The sequence below is a fragment of the Lutra lutra genome, chromosome 3 (genome assembly GCF_902655055.1).
Source record: "Lutra lutra chromosome 3, mLutLut1.2, whole genome shotgun sequence".
Taxonomy (NCBI): Eukaryota; Metazoa; Chordata; class Mammalia; order Carnivora; family Mustelidae; genus Lutra; species Lutra lutra.
Genome location: NC_062280.1, coordinates 192,440,080 through 192,457,650, shown reverse-complemented (window position 1 = coordinate 192,457,650; position 17,571 = coordinate 192,440,080). Strand labels below are relative to the sequence as shown.

At 40.7% G+C, this 17,571-nt stretch overlaps 1 protein-coding gene across 6 annotated transcripts in view; it reads right to left on the bottom strand.

Annotated features, from left to right (window-relative positions):
* Nucleotides 1-3,644: 3,644 nt before the first annotated feature.
* ERCC5 (ERCC excision repair 5, endonuclease) overlaps nucleotides 3,645-17,571 on the bottom strand; it is a 30,213-nt gene continuing 16,286 nt past the window's right edge. For 2 of the 6 annotated variants that reach the window (XM_047720351.1, XM_047720352.1), the window contains 7 exons: nucleotides 15,739-15,986; nucleotides 12,920-13,039; nucleotides 12,538-12,751; nucleotides 11,633-11,777; nucleotides 7,418-7,618; nucleotides 6,198-6,282; nucleotides 3,645-4,334 (listed from right to left, as the gene is read on the bottom strand). In XM_047720351.1, coding sequence (XP_047576307.1) covers nucleotides 3,735-4,334; nucleotides 6,198-6,282; nucleotides 7,418-7,618; nucleotides 11,633-11,777; nucleotides 12,538-12,751; nucleotides 12,920-13,039; nucleotides 15,739-15,986 — 1,613 coding nt within the window. In that variant the 3' untranslated portion in view covers nucleotides 3,645-3,734. The other 4 variants (XM_047720353.1, XR_007125705.1, XM_047720356.1 and 1 more) reach the window with 4 other exon arrangements.

Genomic DNA, 17,571 nt, shown 5'->3' with positions numbered 1-17,571 from the left:
ATTCATAGGCAGTTAATTCTGGGCAGAGTACATTCTCTTTATTTTGGCTTTCTTTAAAACAAGAATAAAGAATCATTTGGTGAATTAAAATTACCTGTCTTTTTCAAGGAGTTATTTAAAAGATCATGAAACCTCAGTGCTAGATTTCTTAAGAGGCAGAATCCCCAAACCGATCACTTAAACTGACAAGACAATGATTATTTCAGTTACACTGAACTGTTTGAAAAGTACATAGAGACTTCTGTCTCCACCTGTAAGTAGCTTATAGCACACCTCTGCTTCTGAAAACTAGAAAAGCCTATTACACACACACACACTAGAGGTCAGGAGAGAGCTGCCAAGGCAGCCAAGAATTCCATGTTTTTGCTGATTAATGATTAAAAAAAAGAGGCTGAGGGTTGCTGGGGGTGAGGGGTATTGGGAGGGTGGCTGGGTTATGGACACCGGGAAAGGTACGTGCTATGGTGAGTGCTATGAAATGTGTAAGCCTGATGATCACAGACCTGTACCCCCGGGGAAAATAGTACATTATATGTTAATAAAAGTAATTTTTTTTTTTTTTTTAAAGAGGTTGAGAAGCCAAAGGGAAGACAACAAGGAAGGATGCCAGCAGAACTTCAGGTGATCTCAGAGAACTGGGAAGACAAAGAATGGGGTTTGGAGCTGGCAAGGCTGCCAGGATTTGGGAGCCCAAGATCCCAGGAAGCAGAGAGAAATAAACCCCACACTCAGCACCAACTCCTCACTTAAGACATTTACTCAGTAAGATGTTAGGGCAAGAGGCTGATTTTCTTTCTTTCTTTCTTTCTTTTTTTTTTTAAGATTCTATTTATTTATTTGACAGAGAGAGATCACAAGTAGGCAGAGATGCAGGCAGAGAGGGCAGAGAAGCAGGCTCCCCACTGAGCAGAGAGCCAGATGTGGGGCTCGATCCCAGGACCCTGGGATCATGACCCGAGCCAAAGGCAGAGGCTCAACCCACTGAGCCACCCAGGCACCCAAGAGGCTGATTTTCCGACGAAGAGTAGCTGAAAGCAGAGCAAAGTTCAAAGTAAGAAACACCCCAGCTGTCAGCTGGTACCCCTGAAAAACTACTTTTTTTAGTAAGGGGAAGAAACGGGAACATGAAGTCTTACAAAGACTGCCAGCCAGCCTGGAACCCACTCGGTCCTGGTTACAGTCAGGCGATCTTCGCCTCCGCTGCCTGGCAGAGTACCTTCTGGAATCCTCTGCAGAGGAAGATCCAAAATAGCTACAATCTTTTATATACAATGTCCAGCATTCACTCCGAGTTTACTAACCACACAAAGAAACAAAACATAAACAAACCCACAGGTAACCCAGATATTGGAATTGTTTAACACACACTTTAAAGTAACTGTGATGAAGATACTGAAAGAGTAGATGACAAGAATTACACCAAAGAACTCGAGTCTATAAAAATTAGTCAAGAGAATAGAACTGAAAATACATGAAATAAAGAACCCAACAGATGCGTTTAACAGCAAAGGTAGAGAAAGCTGAAGAAAGATTAGTAAGCTGAAAGATAATTGTATAGAAAAAGTGTATGATGGGCATCATCCTACATCGTACCCATGAGTACCCAACTCTCTTTGAATAGTGATAAATTTACTTTGCTGCTGATAGTTTTAAACAGGCAACCTATTTTATAGGTAAAATTGCACCCTGAATTACAGAAGAAGATTTGAGGGGGAAAAAAAGAAAAAGATTTGGGTTCAGGTCACACTTTCCTACTGGATGGGTGAATTTGGTTAAGTCAGTTAGTACCTCCAAGCTGGTTTCTTCAATGGTAAAAAAGGATACGCCTTGGTCAGAGGGTTAAGAGAAAAAAGGACAAATATCAAAATGTTCTATAAGTGCTATATTTATGGCATAAGCTGTGTATCCATTCTTCCTTTTCCTGGGTACATAGCCCAGGTAGAAATTACATTGCGGTGTATTCCTAGCATACTCTGCAGAATATGCTCAGTTCAGTCCAACAGGAGAAATGATTTTTAACAAAGGACATTGTGCTCACCAGGGCTTTGGTTCTTTCCTCTTCCAGCAGGTTGAAATGCAGATACAGCAATGACCGAGACCATTCAAGCAAGACAGCAGCCTAGAAGATGGCTGAACTCGGGGCCCTGAATGACCTCATGGTGGACAGCTGCCTAACCAGCTCAGATTGGCCAGCCTGTTGAATAAGAGATAAATAACGGTCCAGCTTATGTAGACCATTGTATATGAACATCTCTTTGCTACAAGCAGCTTAGCCTTTACCCAACTAGTGCAGTGCAAAACAAATGTAAACTGTCTACGAAAGGCAACACAATTCAATCTCAACAAGAGTATTACTTACAAACATATATGCAGAAAACTCCCAATTATAAGTAGCTTTGAAAAACGAGAATAAGATGAAAAAGTTAATGTCTCCCTACTCCATCCCCCCAAGAAAAGTGTTCTGCTTCAAATACCTCCAGAGAGAAGCAGCATTAAAAAAAGATCAGAGTCTATTTACATGGAAGTCATTGTCAACTCTAGAAGCAAGCTGCTAGAGAAGACTGGTACAAACAGAGGAGATATTTCCAATTAGGAAAGAATAAATAAAAAAGCAAAGAAAAGCGCAGCTATAGACCAAGTATCTGAGAAGTTGGGCTGAAAAGTAAATATAAATGAAAGCCTAAAATAAGGCATCCAGCAGTCAGTCCAAGGTTGTTGAAAGGTATCTGCATTTAGTACTCATGGGGGGAGGGGGGCGTACAGAAGATTTTCAATTATTTGGAGGTGGAGGGAAGAAAGTCAGTAAAGATGGAAATACCAAAGATGTCAGAAAAGACACAGACTTGGGTAGACAGTCGCTCTGAAGGCCAAAGAACCCAAGCTCAAGGTAATTGGCAACGATCTCCTCAGGCTGTTCGTAACTGTAAGCAATCAGAACTTTGGGAATTGCTGTTCTGAGAGCGGGAGCTGGAAGAAGAATAAACTAACCCAGGCTAGGCCACTCAGAACGAACGTCTCCGTTAACAATAACCAACCCCTGGAAGCCACTCCTAACAGTGGCCCGCCTACACTGGTTCGATCACAGCCCTGAGCCCCCCACAGCCATTTACACAGAAGTCAGCTCGTGACAACTAAAGCATTTTAAAAGACAAACATTACGGTACAGAGGTTCCGTGTTTGGTTAATGCCCACAGGGGAAATCACGCACCCCATCTAGGTTTCCTAATTATCTTGCTATAACCGCAGCAAACATACTCTTCAAAGTCTGTTGTGGCAGTGAGCTTCCCTCCTGCTGTCCTTTTAAGTGGACCCTGAGGAAAACTGGGAAGCAGCAGGGGGCAGGACTTCATGTAGATGTGGGAAACAGCCACTCTTACGGAATAAGAAATTTGGATATATCCCTTCTCATCTGGGTCAGAAAGTCAGAGGGAATGCTGATTGACAGTGACTACTGATCAACAGAAATCCTTTTTTCTTTTTGTTAATGCAGAAAGCATCAGACGTTGTATGATAATAGAAACACCAGCAAAGACTAAATACAAGGAAATAGTCAATGACACATAAAACACTAGAGAAGTGTAACACGTGGGAAAATAAATGTCAAGTTTTGCATCCATAGTTTAAAAAAACACACAATACAAAAATCGGGCAAATGCTTTTAATTGTAGTATTTCCTCACAACAAATTCATTACGAGATGTTAAGTTGCACCCGATGATGGAGAATACGTGATTTTTAAATTAATTGGCTTTTTCCCTTTCTTCCTCTTGTACCTCTCTGCTTCCCCTTTCTCCTCCCAAACACAGATCTGGCGGTCACCAGCACTGGTGCGAATCTCCCTCCGTCGTCATCACTAGAGCTGCTGCTGCCGGCATCTTGGTCCCTGGCAGGAGCAGGGCTCGCTGTGCTCTGCACACCGGGGCGGCTAGCGGGTATCTCTGGGGCCGCTCTCTCCTGTGGCACGTTCACTGAAGACACACACTCACAGTCCTCCCCTGAAGAGGTCCCAGATGACGGCGAGAGGCAGGCCCCCCCCAAAAATCCGCCACATTTACTCTCTTGCTTAGAATCTGAAAGCCTCTTTCTTTTCAGGCTTGATGACTCTTTCCATTTGTTTGCTATGCTTCTCTTCTGGGTTTTTCCTTTTGCCTTATCAGGGAACTCAAAATCATTCTCCATGGCAACAGACACTGCTTCTATTTCGCTGGCTGCTGCTTCTCTCTCTTTTCTCAGCATACATGTCACAGCTCTGTTAAGTCTCTGGCTCCTAATACCCTTAGCATCTTGTCTCTCCTGTTGAGCTAATCTAAAGAAAGAATCAATTCGGAGCTGCGTCTAAAAAAAAAAAAAAAAAAGAAATGAAATAATAAAAAAAAAAAAAGTCAGGCCAGTCAGTCAACTTTCTGAAGCATATCAAAGAGCTCTCCACCTTGAGTCACTAGCTTTGGATAACTCTCTCAGAGAATGTGCATTCCTCATCTCTCAAAAGCCAGATCTCTCCCCCAGGATTTACTGAAAATAAATTTTATTTCCTAGACCAGACTTGAAATCCTCCATCCACATGTCCAATAAGAACCCCCTTCCCAGGCACTCAGAGAGACGGTGAGGTGTTTTTCAGTAGACAAATGTGCCATCTTCTTTTGGAGCAGCACAATTTCATGGGGTCTGTTTCTAAATTCCACTCTTCCCTTCTCTTAAAAACACGGTCATCGTGTGGGTACGTTGAGAAAACAACCGCACTGCATACTGGGACACGGTCATGCCCTTTGTTTAGCAAATCCACTTTTAGCAAGATGTTATTAAAATAATAGTTATATGTGAAGAAAGTTTTATGCCTAATGTTCATCACAGCATTATGTATGAAAACCTGAAAATCAAGGGTCCACTTAAGTGAACTGAACCTGTAAGTGAAATCTCTTTGATGCAATGTAATCTGGTCATTTGAAATTATGAGAACCATGCAATATACAGAAAAAAAAGTCTTATGTTAATAAGTACGAGGGGGGAGTTAGATCAAATTGTATTTATGTATGACAAATATATGTGCAAAGCAGGGGGGAAATTAAAGAAAATAAAGCTAAATGTTAATATCTGTGTCAGAAAAAGTAAATAATGGATCATTTTAATTCACTTTTTTCACTTCCTAATTTTGGGGAAATAAATTTATATTAACTTCTTTAATGTAAAGGAAGAAACATATTACAAAAAAACTTATCTGAAATTAAGGAGTAATCAGTCACGAAGCCAATAAGCTTTCCTTGGCTATTGGCATACAATGGCTACATTATAGAAAGTCATCAAATAAGCAAAGGAGACTTTTTCAGAGAGGCCATCCACCTCAGTTTTATTTATATTTTTTCTAAATTAACGAAACCTAATGATAATAGGTTTAAATATATGTTCTTCATAGGATATGGTCTGATTTCTACTAAGTGGTTTACCTGTACATACATTTTGGAGTTTGTTCCTGGGGTAGGAACATACTCAAAGATAAAGCAAGACACAATTACCTACACACACCTCACAGGACAGAGCCATACAAAGGTCTCACCTCTCCTCAAAAATCTCTCCTCAGGGCACCTGGGTGGGTCAGTGGGTTAAAGCCTCTGCCTTCAGCTCAGGTCAAGATCCCAGGGTCCTGGGATCAAACCCTGCATCAGGCTCTCTGCTCAGCCCTTCCTCTCTCTCTGCTTGCCTCTCTGCCTAATTGTGATCTCTGTCTGTCAAATAAATAAATAAAATCTTAAAAAAAAAAAAATCTCTCCTGCCAATGTGCCATAGTGATGATAATTCATTTATAGAGTGAAGGCGCATTTGCACTTGAAGAGAATTTAATGATCAGGATTTGCTTTGGACTGGACACTTCCTGAACTTTTTTTAAAGGAAAATAGCTCTGAAAAACTAAAATAGTCAACCATAAACATCTCAGTATGCAATCCATTACTAGCCTGTTTTTTCAAAGTCAGAATAAACACTCACAGATCCTGAAGTCCAACCCTAAGAGTGAAATTGAGAAATGAAGATGAAGTGCCATTTCCCCTTCTTCTGTTTTCCTCTGTTCTCTTATCTAAAAGTGTAATAACTTTAAAATGTATGTTATATGCTCTAAAATAAAAGAGTAAAGGATCTTTAATAGCTGCCACTGGCGGTCTTTCTATGTTCACTCCTCACCCTGAACTTAGGAAAAGAGTTGATTACCTGCTGGGCGTTCAGTTGCTTCAATACTGGAAACAGAGACTCATCTGTCTTCGTCCTGTTCCACCCAAAATAACGCTGACAAAATATGCAGGCAGTTAAGGCTTCTACATGTTTTTAAAGATATTTAAACAAGTGATATATAAAAAGGTGCAAAAAACTCACCCATAATTCCATTCCCTGTATCTCTAAAGATTTTCATATTTATAAAGAATAAAGTGGTAAGAGAACAGAATGACAAATTACTGCAACATAATCCTGTGGCAGTGTCTCCTGTTCAATGTCCTCTAAGATAAGACATATCCAACTCTCATTTTTGGATATCAAAGACGCGTTACTCTGAGAAAAGGTTAACCTAGAATAAAAACAAGTTTCAGATATCATACATTCATACTTCAAGAGAAAAAAAAACTGTAGTAGGACTAATACGATTGCAAACATTTAAGTATCTATCGAAATGATGATTTAAATATGCATGAAGGAACATATAAATAATAATAAAGAATAAAACTAATCATCTCTTCTATCCTTTCAGAATGAGTAATAATTAGTGGTTGTTATCTATGCATGCTTATCACTACCTATTTCAAATAAAGATCCTCTCCCCCCTAAAGAGATTATTCATAATAGCTAAAACATGGAAGCAACCCAAGTATCTACCAAGAGATGAATGGATAAGCAAAATGGGGCATATCCACACAATTGAATATTATTCAGCCTTAAAAAGGAAGGACATTCTGACATGTGCTACAGCATGGATGAGCCTTGAGGACACTGTGCTCAGTGAATAAGCCTGACACAAAAGGACCAATACAGAACGATTCTACTGGTATGAGGTACTCAAATCCTCAAAACCTTGGAGACAGAAAGTAGACTTGTGGTTGCCAAGGGCTGAGGGGAGGGGATGGGGAGTTGTTGTCAAGGGGTCTAGAGCTTCAGTTCTTTTCACATGAAAAGAATGCGGATGGATGTAGTGACTGGTGAATGTTGCCCAACAATATGAAAATATTTAATGCCACGGAATGGTACACTTAAAATGTTAAAATGACAAATTTTGTTATGTGTATTTTACCACCAAAACAAAACAAAACCCTAAGGAGAGAGAAAAAGGAGCATCTTAAACAAAGTATTAAGAAAAAACCGATCCAAGTGTTCCCTATGATTCAAACAAAACACATTATTTGGCTCAGTGCTCCTTTATGCTTTAAGGAGTAAAAGGATACTCTCTAATTTTGTCCAGATCCGGCTTCCCCCACAGAAATGCCCCCCTAGACTCATCCACCACAGGTTTGAGGTAAGCGTCTGCAACAGCTGGGTTGGGAAAGCCAGGTGTGAGCTGCAGCTTGCGCAATTTTTTTTTCACTTTGGTATCATAGGGGTTAGGTCTTATCTTCTTATTTTTTTGAGCTTCATGCCACCACTCTCTATAAGGCAAAGGAGACGAGACTTCATGACATTATGGCAGATGTGCTACAGACCAACGGCCATGCTTGGAAGGTGTAAACTGAAGCCCCAGAACAAATCCCATGAGCCACAGAGTAACCACGGCAAACACCAATGCGAGCTTACTCTGCGCCTGGCTCCGTGTCAGCTGTCATACACCCCGATCATCACCCGAGCTCAGTCCTACCACTGCCTCACCCCACAGAGAAAGAAACCCACCCCAAGCACAAGTCACCATCTGCTCAAGATTTCACAGCTGGCACTGGCGTGGTCAGACCCTGAGAATCACCCTCAGAGCCCACAACTTCTCTGGGGCTCTTTTCTCACCAGGAAAATGAGGTCAAATATCTGTAACATTTACCTCAAATCAACTACAATAATAGACCCAAGAATATTTAATAATATGTAAAAATACCAAGAACATCATGTCATATCTTAAAAATGCAGAACATGATTCTACAGAAAGTAAAATCTCAATTTTGGAGAAGATGCACATATGTAAAGAAAGAAAAACAGACAAAGCAATTTAAAATAATAAAAGCAACGACAACTATTATTTTACTGTTAGGCAGTGTTCTAAGCAAGGATACAACTGTTCATTTTCTTCTTTATATTTTATTATGTTTTCAGTTTTTCCATTGTGAGCAGAAATTACTATGACAAATTAAAGATAGCCGCACATTCTGTGCTCCTCCTCCCATCCAGAAGTGGGGCCCATGTCCCCTCCCTTGAGCCGGGTGGGCTCTGGGATGGAGGAAGGGAAGCTGTGCCAGGTCTTCAGAGCCTGCGGTTTCCACATCCAGAACCTTAGAATATCTGCCTCGGAAGCAGCTGACACGCTGTGACGAAGCTCCAGCTGGTGAGGGGGTCCAGATGGAGGGGGTCCGAGGCCCCGCCCACAGTTCTGGCTGAGCTCCGGGCTGACGTCAGCACCCCTGGCCAGACACGTGGTCCCTCACCAGCGGATCCTCTAGCCCAGCTGAGCTGCCCCCAACAAACACGGAGCCTGACGAGACGTGCCCACGCAGCGTCGCCAAACTGCAGATTCACAGGCAAAACCAATGACTGCTGGAAGCCACTGAGGTTTAAAGTATCTTATAATGCGGCAAGAGATAACCAGAAAAATTAATACAATTAGGAAGAATGAACAGCATAAAGTTAAAAACAAAGAAAACCCTCACTAATCAATGCATTCATGAAACGTTAAAAAGAACAAAACTCTCTCTCTCTCTTCTCTCTCTCTCTCTCTCTCTCTCGTTGCTCTGCTTCACGTGCTTGGGGGTATCGGACACAGACTCAGATGTGCTCGGTCTCACCTCACCGATGCAGGAGCGCCACCTAGCATTGTAAAAGACTAACTGCAGTCTTCACGGCAGCATCAAAAGGCAAAAAGGAACTCAGATCTATCTTCCATCAGTTTTACAATACCGTCTCCAGGAGCGCACTAACAGAACACCTATCATTCTCACCTACTCTCTTAGAATTTCCATCTTCGCGACAAGCAAGCAGGATTGTCAGCGAGGACGACCAGCATAACATGCCCAGCATTCATCGCACTGAGAGAGTCTCCCCCTCCACACAGCAGGAGGGCCGGGCACTGCCATAAAGATGAAAGATGGCATCTGCTGATCAGCTGAGCTGTGGGGGACACGACAGGGAGTAGGAGCGACTGTGCTAGGACTGAAGGATCTGTGCCCTGGCCAAGTCAGTGGGGTGACTATGTTCTGTCCCAGTTCTTTCAGGGTTATCTGAGCATTTGGGCCCAGTGTTTTCCGATCTCATTTCCCCCAGGAGAGCCCAAAATGTTCTATGAAATCTCCCCTAATTCAAATGTCGGTAGTCAGTTCACAATGAAGGCTCCACAGACGAGTGCACTGTGCAGGCCTAACCAAACACAGCTGGGCTGAATTCAGCGGGCAGGTCCAGCGTAGCTCCACCTAAAAGGGGGGTGACGAGCCAGAGTCTAGCTAGGGGAAAGGGAAAGCAGAAAAGAAAGCAAGGAAACAGTCTCAATTTCACTGCTCTTCCACCTCTCTTCCTGCTCTCTAATTGTGCATCTGTCTTCACGTTCCCGAGCCATGCACGGCTCCGGCTACTCCTGTCTGCCAGCCACCAGCTGGACAGCCAGAGCAGAAACGGCTAAAATGTAAACCACTCAACTAACAACAAATGAGCAACAACTGTTGAGAGAAAAGAAATATGGCATAAGTAGGCATTCACTCTACCAGAAATGCAAATTTTCAACAAACAAGAAAATTTAGGACATCAAATTGAAAATCTAAATACATTTATCCTAAAACAATAATCAGATAAGAACCCAAAGATATGTCTCTGAAGACACTCAAATCATGTTTGTTCAGACTTAAAAAACAGAAATAACAATAGGTATATGACTAATTAATCATGATACATCAAAAGACTACTATGGAGTCATTCAAAACTGTTACTCATCTATACATTGTTGGTAGTATGCCTTGTTCTATCACCACATCAGTTACAGGTAACATAAAAAGTATATGGCATCATCCCATTCTTAAAAAAAGAAACAATACACACTTGCATGAGTAAAGACATATACATATATATGTTTAATATAAGCGTACACTATACATAGAAAAGTCTAAAATTATATAAACCAAAATGTTAACTGTAACCATCTTTTTAATTCATATTTCATAATTTTTCTATTATTATTTATACAATAAAGTTAGTTGTAGCTTTTCAAGTTATTTAAATACCATGACCTACGAGCTACCCAATAACTTACTGCCACTGTATTATTTCCTCAATACTATGAAAATTATGAGGAAAGAGATAAAGAAAACATAAAATAAATATATTGGTATGTGTGCTGCAGCTGGAGAAGAGCAAACATTAAGACCACTTCTGCATTTAAGTTTTAACTGTAGTAACTGATTCTTATGCCAGAACATCTGAGAATTTTTCAGACACAGGAGATACAACTGGAAAGAACTTCAAAGAATCATTAAATCAACTCCTATCAATGAGTATCTCATGACAAGTCGGTGGTTAGAAAGTGCCATCAAAACCTTGTGAGTAGCCTAAAAACCTCTGAACTGTGAAATTTATGGTAGGTGACTTACATTCCAATTTTTTTAAATGCCATGGAGGACCAACCTTAAGACAGAACTCCTTCCATAGACATCCTCGTGAATACCACTGTCCCAGAACCTTCCTAACTGAAGTGCACCCCAAGGGCAGCGGAATGGTGGGCTCGGGTGGGATGCACCAGCACTAAACACATCCGAGTACATGCAGCAACAAAGGGACAGCAGGACACAAGGTAAAGTTCTTAACGTTCTATTTCCATGCCCCTTCTGGCCCCTCTTTCAGCCCCTCAACACATGGAAGTACAGGGATGTGTTTGCTTCTCTGGCTCCCCACGAGCGTGGAGCTCCTTGAGAATGCAGCCTACGGCTTAGTCAACTTTCCTACCCCGGCCTAGCAGGGCGTCTGACACATAGCAGTTACTCACTCAATCTCTGAATGAATGAAATGAGATTTCCACTTGCCTATGAAATCCCACAGACCGGTCTATGTACCCTTGAACTAGGATAAGCCTAGTGCCTCTAAAAAAAAATTGTCTCTGATCTCACTGAAGTCTAGAAGAGGGAAAACAAATTTGGTAACCCTATCAATTCTGGTGATTTGTGACAGTTCATGATGCAAGTAATAGTTCTGTTTTAAACTGGGTATTTTTTTTAAAGATTTATTTATTTACTAGAAAGAGAGAGAGAGAGCAATAGAGTGTGCCTGCCGGTTCCAGGGAGAGGAGCAGAGGGAGAAGAGAATTCCAAGCAGAACCCCATGCTGAGCACTAAGCACAAAGCCCAATGTGGACTTAATCCCACAACCCCAAGACCATGACTGAGCCAAAACCAAAAGTAAGACACTTAACTGACTGTGCCACCCAGGCACCCTAAATTGGGTATTTACATAAACATCTGAGTTAAAGAAATGAAGAAAGAACTTACGAGAATTTAAGCAGAGGTTCCAGGCCAGGTCCAGGGAATTCATTGAGAATTTCCATGGCTGTAACACAACCTACAGTTGGTATTCCTTCTGTATAATCACTTCCAAGCAAATAGGCCAAATTTATTAATTTGTTTCGGTCTAATCCTAGAAAAGTAAAAACATTTCATATTTTTTAAATTTTTATTAGAACACACCAAGCAAAATTCTGCCTCTGGGCCTTTACACTCTCCAGGCCCTTTGTCTGACATGCTCATCCCTAGGGTATGTACAACACTCATTACCTCTTCTCCTTAGGCCCTAGCCCAAAAATGCCCTATTAGTAAAGACTTTCCTGACCACAGCTCCATATACAACAGCACACACACTTTCTGTGACTGCAGGTCACCCTCTCCTGTTTTCCAGCTTTTTTTCTACATGGATTATGTTTATTATTTCCTTTTCCTACAAGACTTGTATTCTCCCATTTCCCCACTGCCAAGAACGAGAACTGGCATACAGGAATCACACAATATGTATTTGTTAGATGAATGGGAAAAAAAAGAACCACTGCCATAAACACCACCATGGGGCCATGGAGCTCGTGACTCCAGCAGGACTGACTCCACCTGCCTCCTCTCTCCACCACCTTTGGTTTACTCCAGAGATCTAGGATAACTGGTCAAAGTCTAAGCAGGTCAGGTAATTAATTCTGCAGGAAATCCCTACACATTTCTAGGGTTTTAATTTCTTAATTCTAATTTAAAAATCCTATTCCTCTCTAGAAACAAAAGATCACTTACATGAGAATGGTAGAGACCTACCATTTCCCAATTAATACATCAAATGAGTTCCTTGGAAAGGAAAAAATTCATAATACAAATTCTAAAGGTAAATCTCATAAAGTAATCATACTCTGAAGTCTTACCCAGTTGGTTGTGAAAGTCCACATACTGGTAATACTCTACAAACTTGTTTTTATTAAAAAAGTTTTTATAGACATGCCGCGCTCCAAACAGCCAAATATCACTATCATCAGTGATTGTTCCAGAAGTCTGATCGGTCAGATCCAGGATGGCGCACTGTGCCTCTGCTTCCATGGGAGCTTCGATGTAGGGAATGCCAAACAGGCGAAGAAGTTCCTGGAGAGTCAGAGACACGCTGTGACCCCCGTGAAATGTGGGAAATGGGCCTTGACCAGAAATGGGAGCAGTGTTGCACACATTTCACTGAAGACATGCCGTTGGGGAATCAGATTAAGTAAAACCAGCAGTGGGAATTGCAAAAGGAGGCCTGGCTGGTACACCTACCTGGCTTTCCAGGAACATCTGCCCCGTCACAGTAGCAGCAATCCGTTCTTGCTGCTGTTTTTGTGCTTCCAGCGAATTCTGCTGTGTTAACAGGCTGCTTTCCAGAGTTTCCAGCTCCTCCTGCAAAGTAAATTTCATCTGTAGATCATTATATTAATGATCCAGTTGAACTCATTTGTTACAAAAAGCCTGCATTTAGTCTGACTCAATTACCAAATAAGCGTTCCTCCTTATGAAATTTCCCACTTGGATTTCTGAGCAAGTCTATAGTATCTTCAAAGTTCCCTCACAAAATCACCCATGTTTTAGTTTAAACAAATTGAATTTAAGAAAACACAGAGTGAGGGACACCTGAGTGGCTCAGTCCATTAAGCATCATCTGCCTTCAGCTCAGTCATGATCCCAGAGTCATGGGGGCTGGGCTCCCTGCTCAGCAGGAAGCCTGCTTCTCCCTCTGCCAGCTGCTCCCCCTGCATATGCTTTCTCTCACTCACTCTCTCTCAAATAAATAAAATCTTAAAAAAAAAAACACACACACACACAAAAAAAGAGTGAGATACCACTTCCCACCCACTAGAGCGACTAGATCAAAAGGACAGATACAAATAAGTGTTGATGAGAATGTGAAAAATTGGAACCCTTATTATTGGTGGAAATGGTGCAGCCACTTTGGAAAACAGTCTGAGAGGGACTCAAAAGGTTAAACACAGCTACCTGTAACCCAGTAATTCTATTCCTAGGTGTATACCAAAGAGAAATGAAGATATATGTCCATCCCACAAAAACTTGTACATAGATGTTAATAGCAACATTATTCATAATAGCCAGAAAGTATAAACAACCTAAATGTCCATTAAATGATGACTGAATCAAATATGGTACCTATCCATACAATGGAATACTATTTGGCAATAAAAAGAAATAAAGGGGGGCACCTGGGTGGCTCAGTGGGTTAAAGCCTCTGCCTTCGGCTCAGGTCATGGTCCCAGTGTCCTGGGATCGAGCCCCACATCAGGCTCTGTGCTCTGCAGGGAGCCTGCTTCCTCCTCTCTCTCTGTCTGTCTGCCTCTCTGCCTACTTGTGATCTCTGTCTGTCAAATAAATAAATAAAATCTTTAAAAAAAAAAAGAAATAAAGGACTAACACATGCTACAACATGGATGGACTTGAAAACATTCTAAGTGAAGGAGCCAGGAAAAAAGGCCACAGGTTGTATTATCCCATTTATATGAAATGTCCAGAAAAGACAAATCCATAGAAACAGAAAGAAGATGAGTTGTCGAAGAGGTGGAGAGGAAGGTACAGGGAGTGACTGCTAATGGGTACCGGGCTTCTTTATCGGGTGATGGAAAAGTTCTAAGATTGTGATAGTTGTATGACTCTGTGAATTACACGAAAAGCTATGAATTGTAAAAAATAAAATGTCAATTTCTATAGTCTTAAAAATATTAAATACTTGGAGATAAATCTGACAAAGGATGTGTAAGATTTGTACACTGAAAACTGCAAAACACTGAGAAAATTTTAAAAGATCTGGATAAATCAGGATATATCCTGTGTTCAAGGATCAGAAGATAGAGTGTTGCTAAGATTTAATTCTTAATTAATTCATGTGGAAATGCAGAGGATTTATAAAAGTGAAACAACTTTGAGAAAAAACAAAGTTGGAAGATTCACACTCCTATTGTCTTGTTTCAAGAGTTAACGTAAAACTACAGTATGTAATGTGTTTTGAGTTGATTTTGGTGTATCATACACAGCACCAAAGTTGCCTTTTTTCCTAGCACCACGGCAAAGACTCTCCTTCCTCCATTCAACTGCCTTTCTAGCATTGTTGAAAATTTGTTCACCATATATGCATGGATCCATTTCTGTACTTTCTATTATGTTCTATTGATCTATTTGTCTATCTTTATGCCAAGAGCAAACTGTCTTGATTACTGTTGTTTGCTTCTGCTGCAGGACTCTTATTTTGTTCTAGTGATCTATGTATCCATCCTTTAGTCAATATCATACTCTCCTAATTACTGTTATCTTTATAGTAAATCTCAATATCAGGTAGTATAAGTTCTCTAAATTTTTTCTTTTTCAAATTTGTTTTGACTACTCTAGCTTCCTTGCTTTTCCATGTAAATTTTAGAATCAGCTTGTTAATATCTATCATTGGTTTTTTATTGGAATTCCATGAATCTATGGATCAGTGTGGGGAGAATTGATATCTTAATATTGTATCTTCCACCCAAAACCACATCTATTTAGGTCCTCCCTGATTTCTAGCATCAAGTGTTTTATAGTTTTGAAATACAAATCTTTCACATATGTTGTAAGCCCTACATATAAGTATTTTATGCTTTTAGGTGGTATTGTATGTGGTTCTTTCTGTGGATTGAATTGAGTTCCCCCAAAATTTCTATGTTAAAACCCTAACCCCAAATGTGATTGCATCTGGAGATGGTGTCTTTAGGAAGTAATTAAGGTTAAATGAGGTCATAAGGATGGAGCCCTAATCTAAAAGGACTGTAGACTTATGAAAGAAAGATATCTCCTTCCTTCCCATCCTACCCTCTCCCCCTCTCCCCAGCACCTGAGGATGGCAGGAAGGCAGCCATCTGCAAGCCAGAGAGCTCTCACCAGGAATCAAATTAGCCTGCACCTTGATCGTAGACTTCCCAATCCCCATAATGATGAAAAAATAGTTAAGGAAAAAAAAAAGCATGCAAAAAGCTAAAAATGTTCAACCAGTAACTCCTTAAAGCTCAGAAGCTATCTAACTTGGCTCTTTTTTAGCAGTAGGTTAAGACTTGATCTCATATTGTTACCAAATTAATATCTTGCCATTCACTGAGTGAACTGTCTGTGTCTTTTTCAGCTTCTTCACGTGGCTCCGCGTCCAAAGCCTCTCTTCCAGAGCTGTGTCTTAGGAGGCCCTCAGAGTCACCAGTGGCTTCTTCCTTCTTAGTTCCTATCAGTTCTTCTTCATCTTGTGTGGAGGGAGATTTAGAAGCTTCATGTAATTCAGCTTGAAGTTCATCATTACTAATTATACTCTGTACTTCGATGAAACTTCCTGTACCAAAATAACAAGGTCACTTTGTTTATAAGTGAAACATTAAAATTATCCCCAAATCATTGAGAGCATTCCAAAGTACCCTGAGAAAAGTGTTTGACCCCAAAAAGATCTGAATTTACTAGAAAACATGGAAGGGTAAAACATTATTATTAAATAAATTTAATATAAATGCCTGTAACGTCAAGACTTTTCCATTAAACTGGCACTACCTTTAAAGTTAGGAAGCAAGCTTTCAAAGATCTGCATAAAAGCTTTATACAAATACAACAAGTTAACTAATATTGTTTCAGAGTTCAAAAAGAATTATCAGAGGATGTAAACAGTCATGTAGGTTGTTCTATGTTCTCATGCTATTTTACTATGAACATAGCAAAGAATAAAGCGGTGAATTAGTGTAAAGGATCTGAATAAGTACTCAGGAGAAATAGCTCTTCTTTTCCACCTTCCTTCCCTCCTCTCCTGTGTCTTGTCTTGTCTTTAAAAAAAAAAAAAATTGATTCCCTTTTTTTTTTTTATAGATTTTATTTATTTGACAGACAGAGATCACAAGTAGGCAGAGAGGCAGGCAGAGAGAGAGAGAGGAGGAAGCAGGCTCCCTGCAGAGCAGAGAGCCCAATGTGGGGCTCGATCCCAGGACCCTGGGATCATGACCTGAGCCAAAGGCAGAGGCTTTAACCCACTAAGCCACCCAGGCGCCCCTGATTCCCTTCTTTTGCTTCAGGTGGAGGAGCATGAATTTTAGGATGCAATCAGGACAGAGTGGGCTGGAGATCTGAGTGGGGACTGGGGCCAAGGAGATAGCCAGGACCAAGGAGAACACCAATGGGACCAGGAGATGGTTACAAATTAAGAAAGAATAAGTAATAAGTCGATAGGACAATGGTAGTAAGGTTTCTCAGTGTTAGGAAGGAAAATTTTAACAAAAGTGGAGGCTAAAAGGAAATCTGTGATGTTGGATTGGAATCAGTATCAGTACAAACTCAATAGATTTTTATATATGAAACATTTATACATAGATATGTATTTGTAGAGAAGTAAATACAGGTGGGTGTGTGCACATGTTTGTGGGTATATACATAAATATACTTCCTGGCTCTGTCCCTGCGAGGGCCTGAAGCAATGACACCCCAGTACCAGTGAGCACACTCAGGGACCAGATCTTGGTTTCTAAACATCATGCTCTATTGCAGGGAACTAGAGCTGGATCCAGGGACAGGGCAGGGCAGGGCAAGAATAAGATAAATCTGGAACATCTTGACCAGAAAGTAAAGAAATGCTCAACATATAAGGGGGAATTGTCAAGTCCCAGAAGCCAGCCTGAAGAGGGGCCCCCACTGACCAAAGCCAGGGCAATTCCAACCATAAAGTACAAAAGCATCATAAATCACTAAATAAAATACGAATTCCTGAATCCACATGATATAAAAAAGTAGTAAACAGGGAAGAGGGGAAGAACTTCCTTATAAGAGGATGTAAACTGAAAAATATATAAGGAATAATGGAACTAGAAAACTGCCATTTGGCAACCACCATAGTGATCATTTATTTAGGTAAAAATCATCAATGAATGCTAAAATAAGTG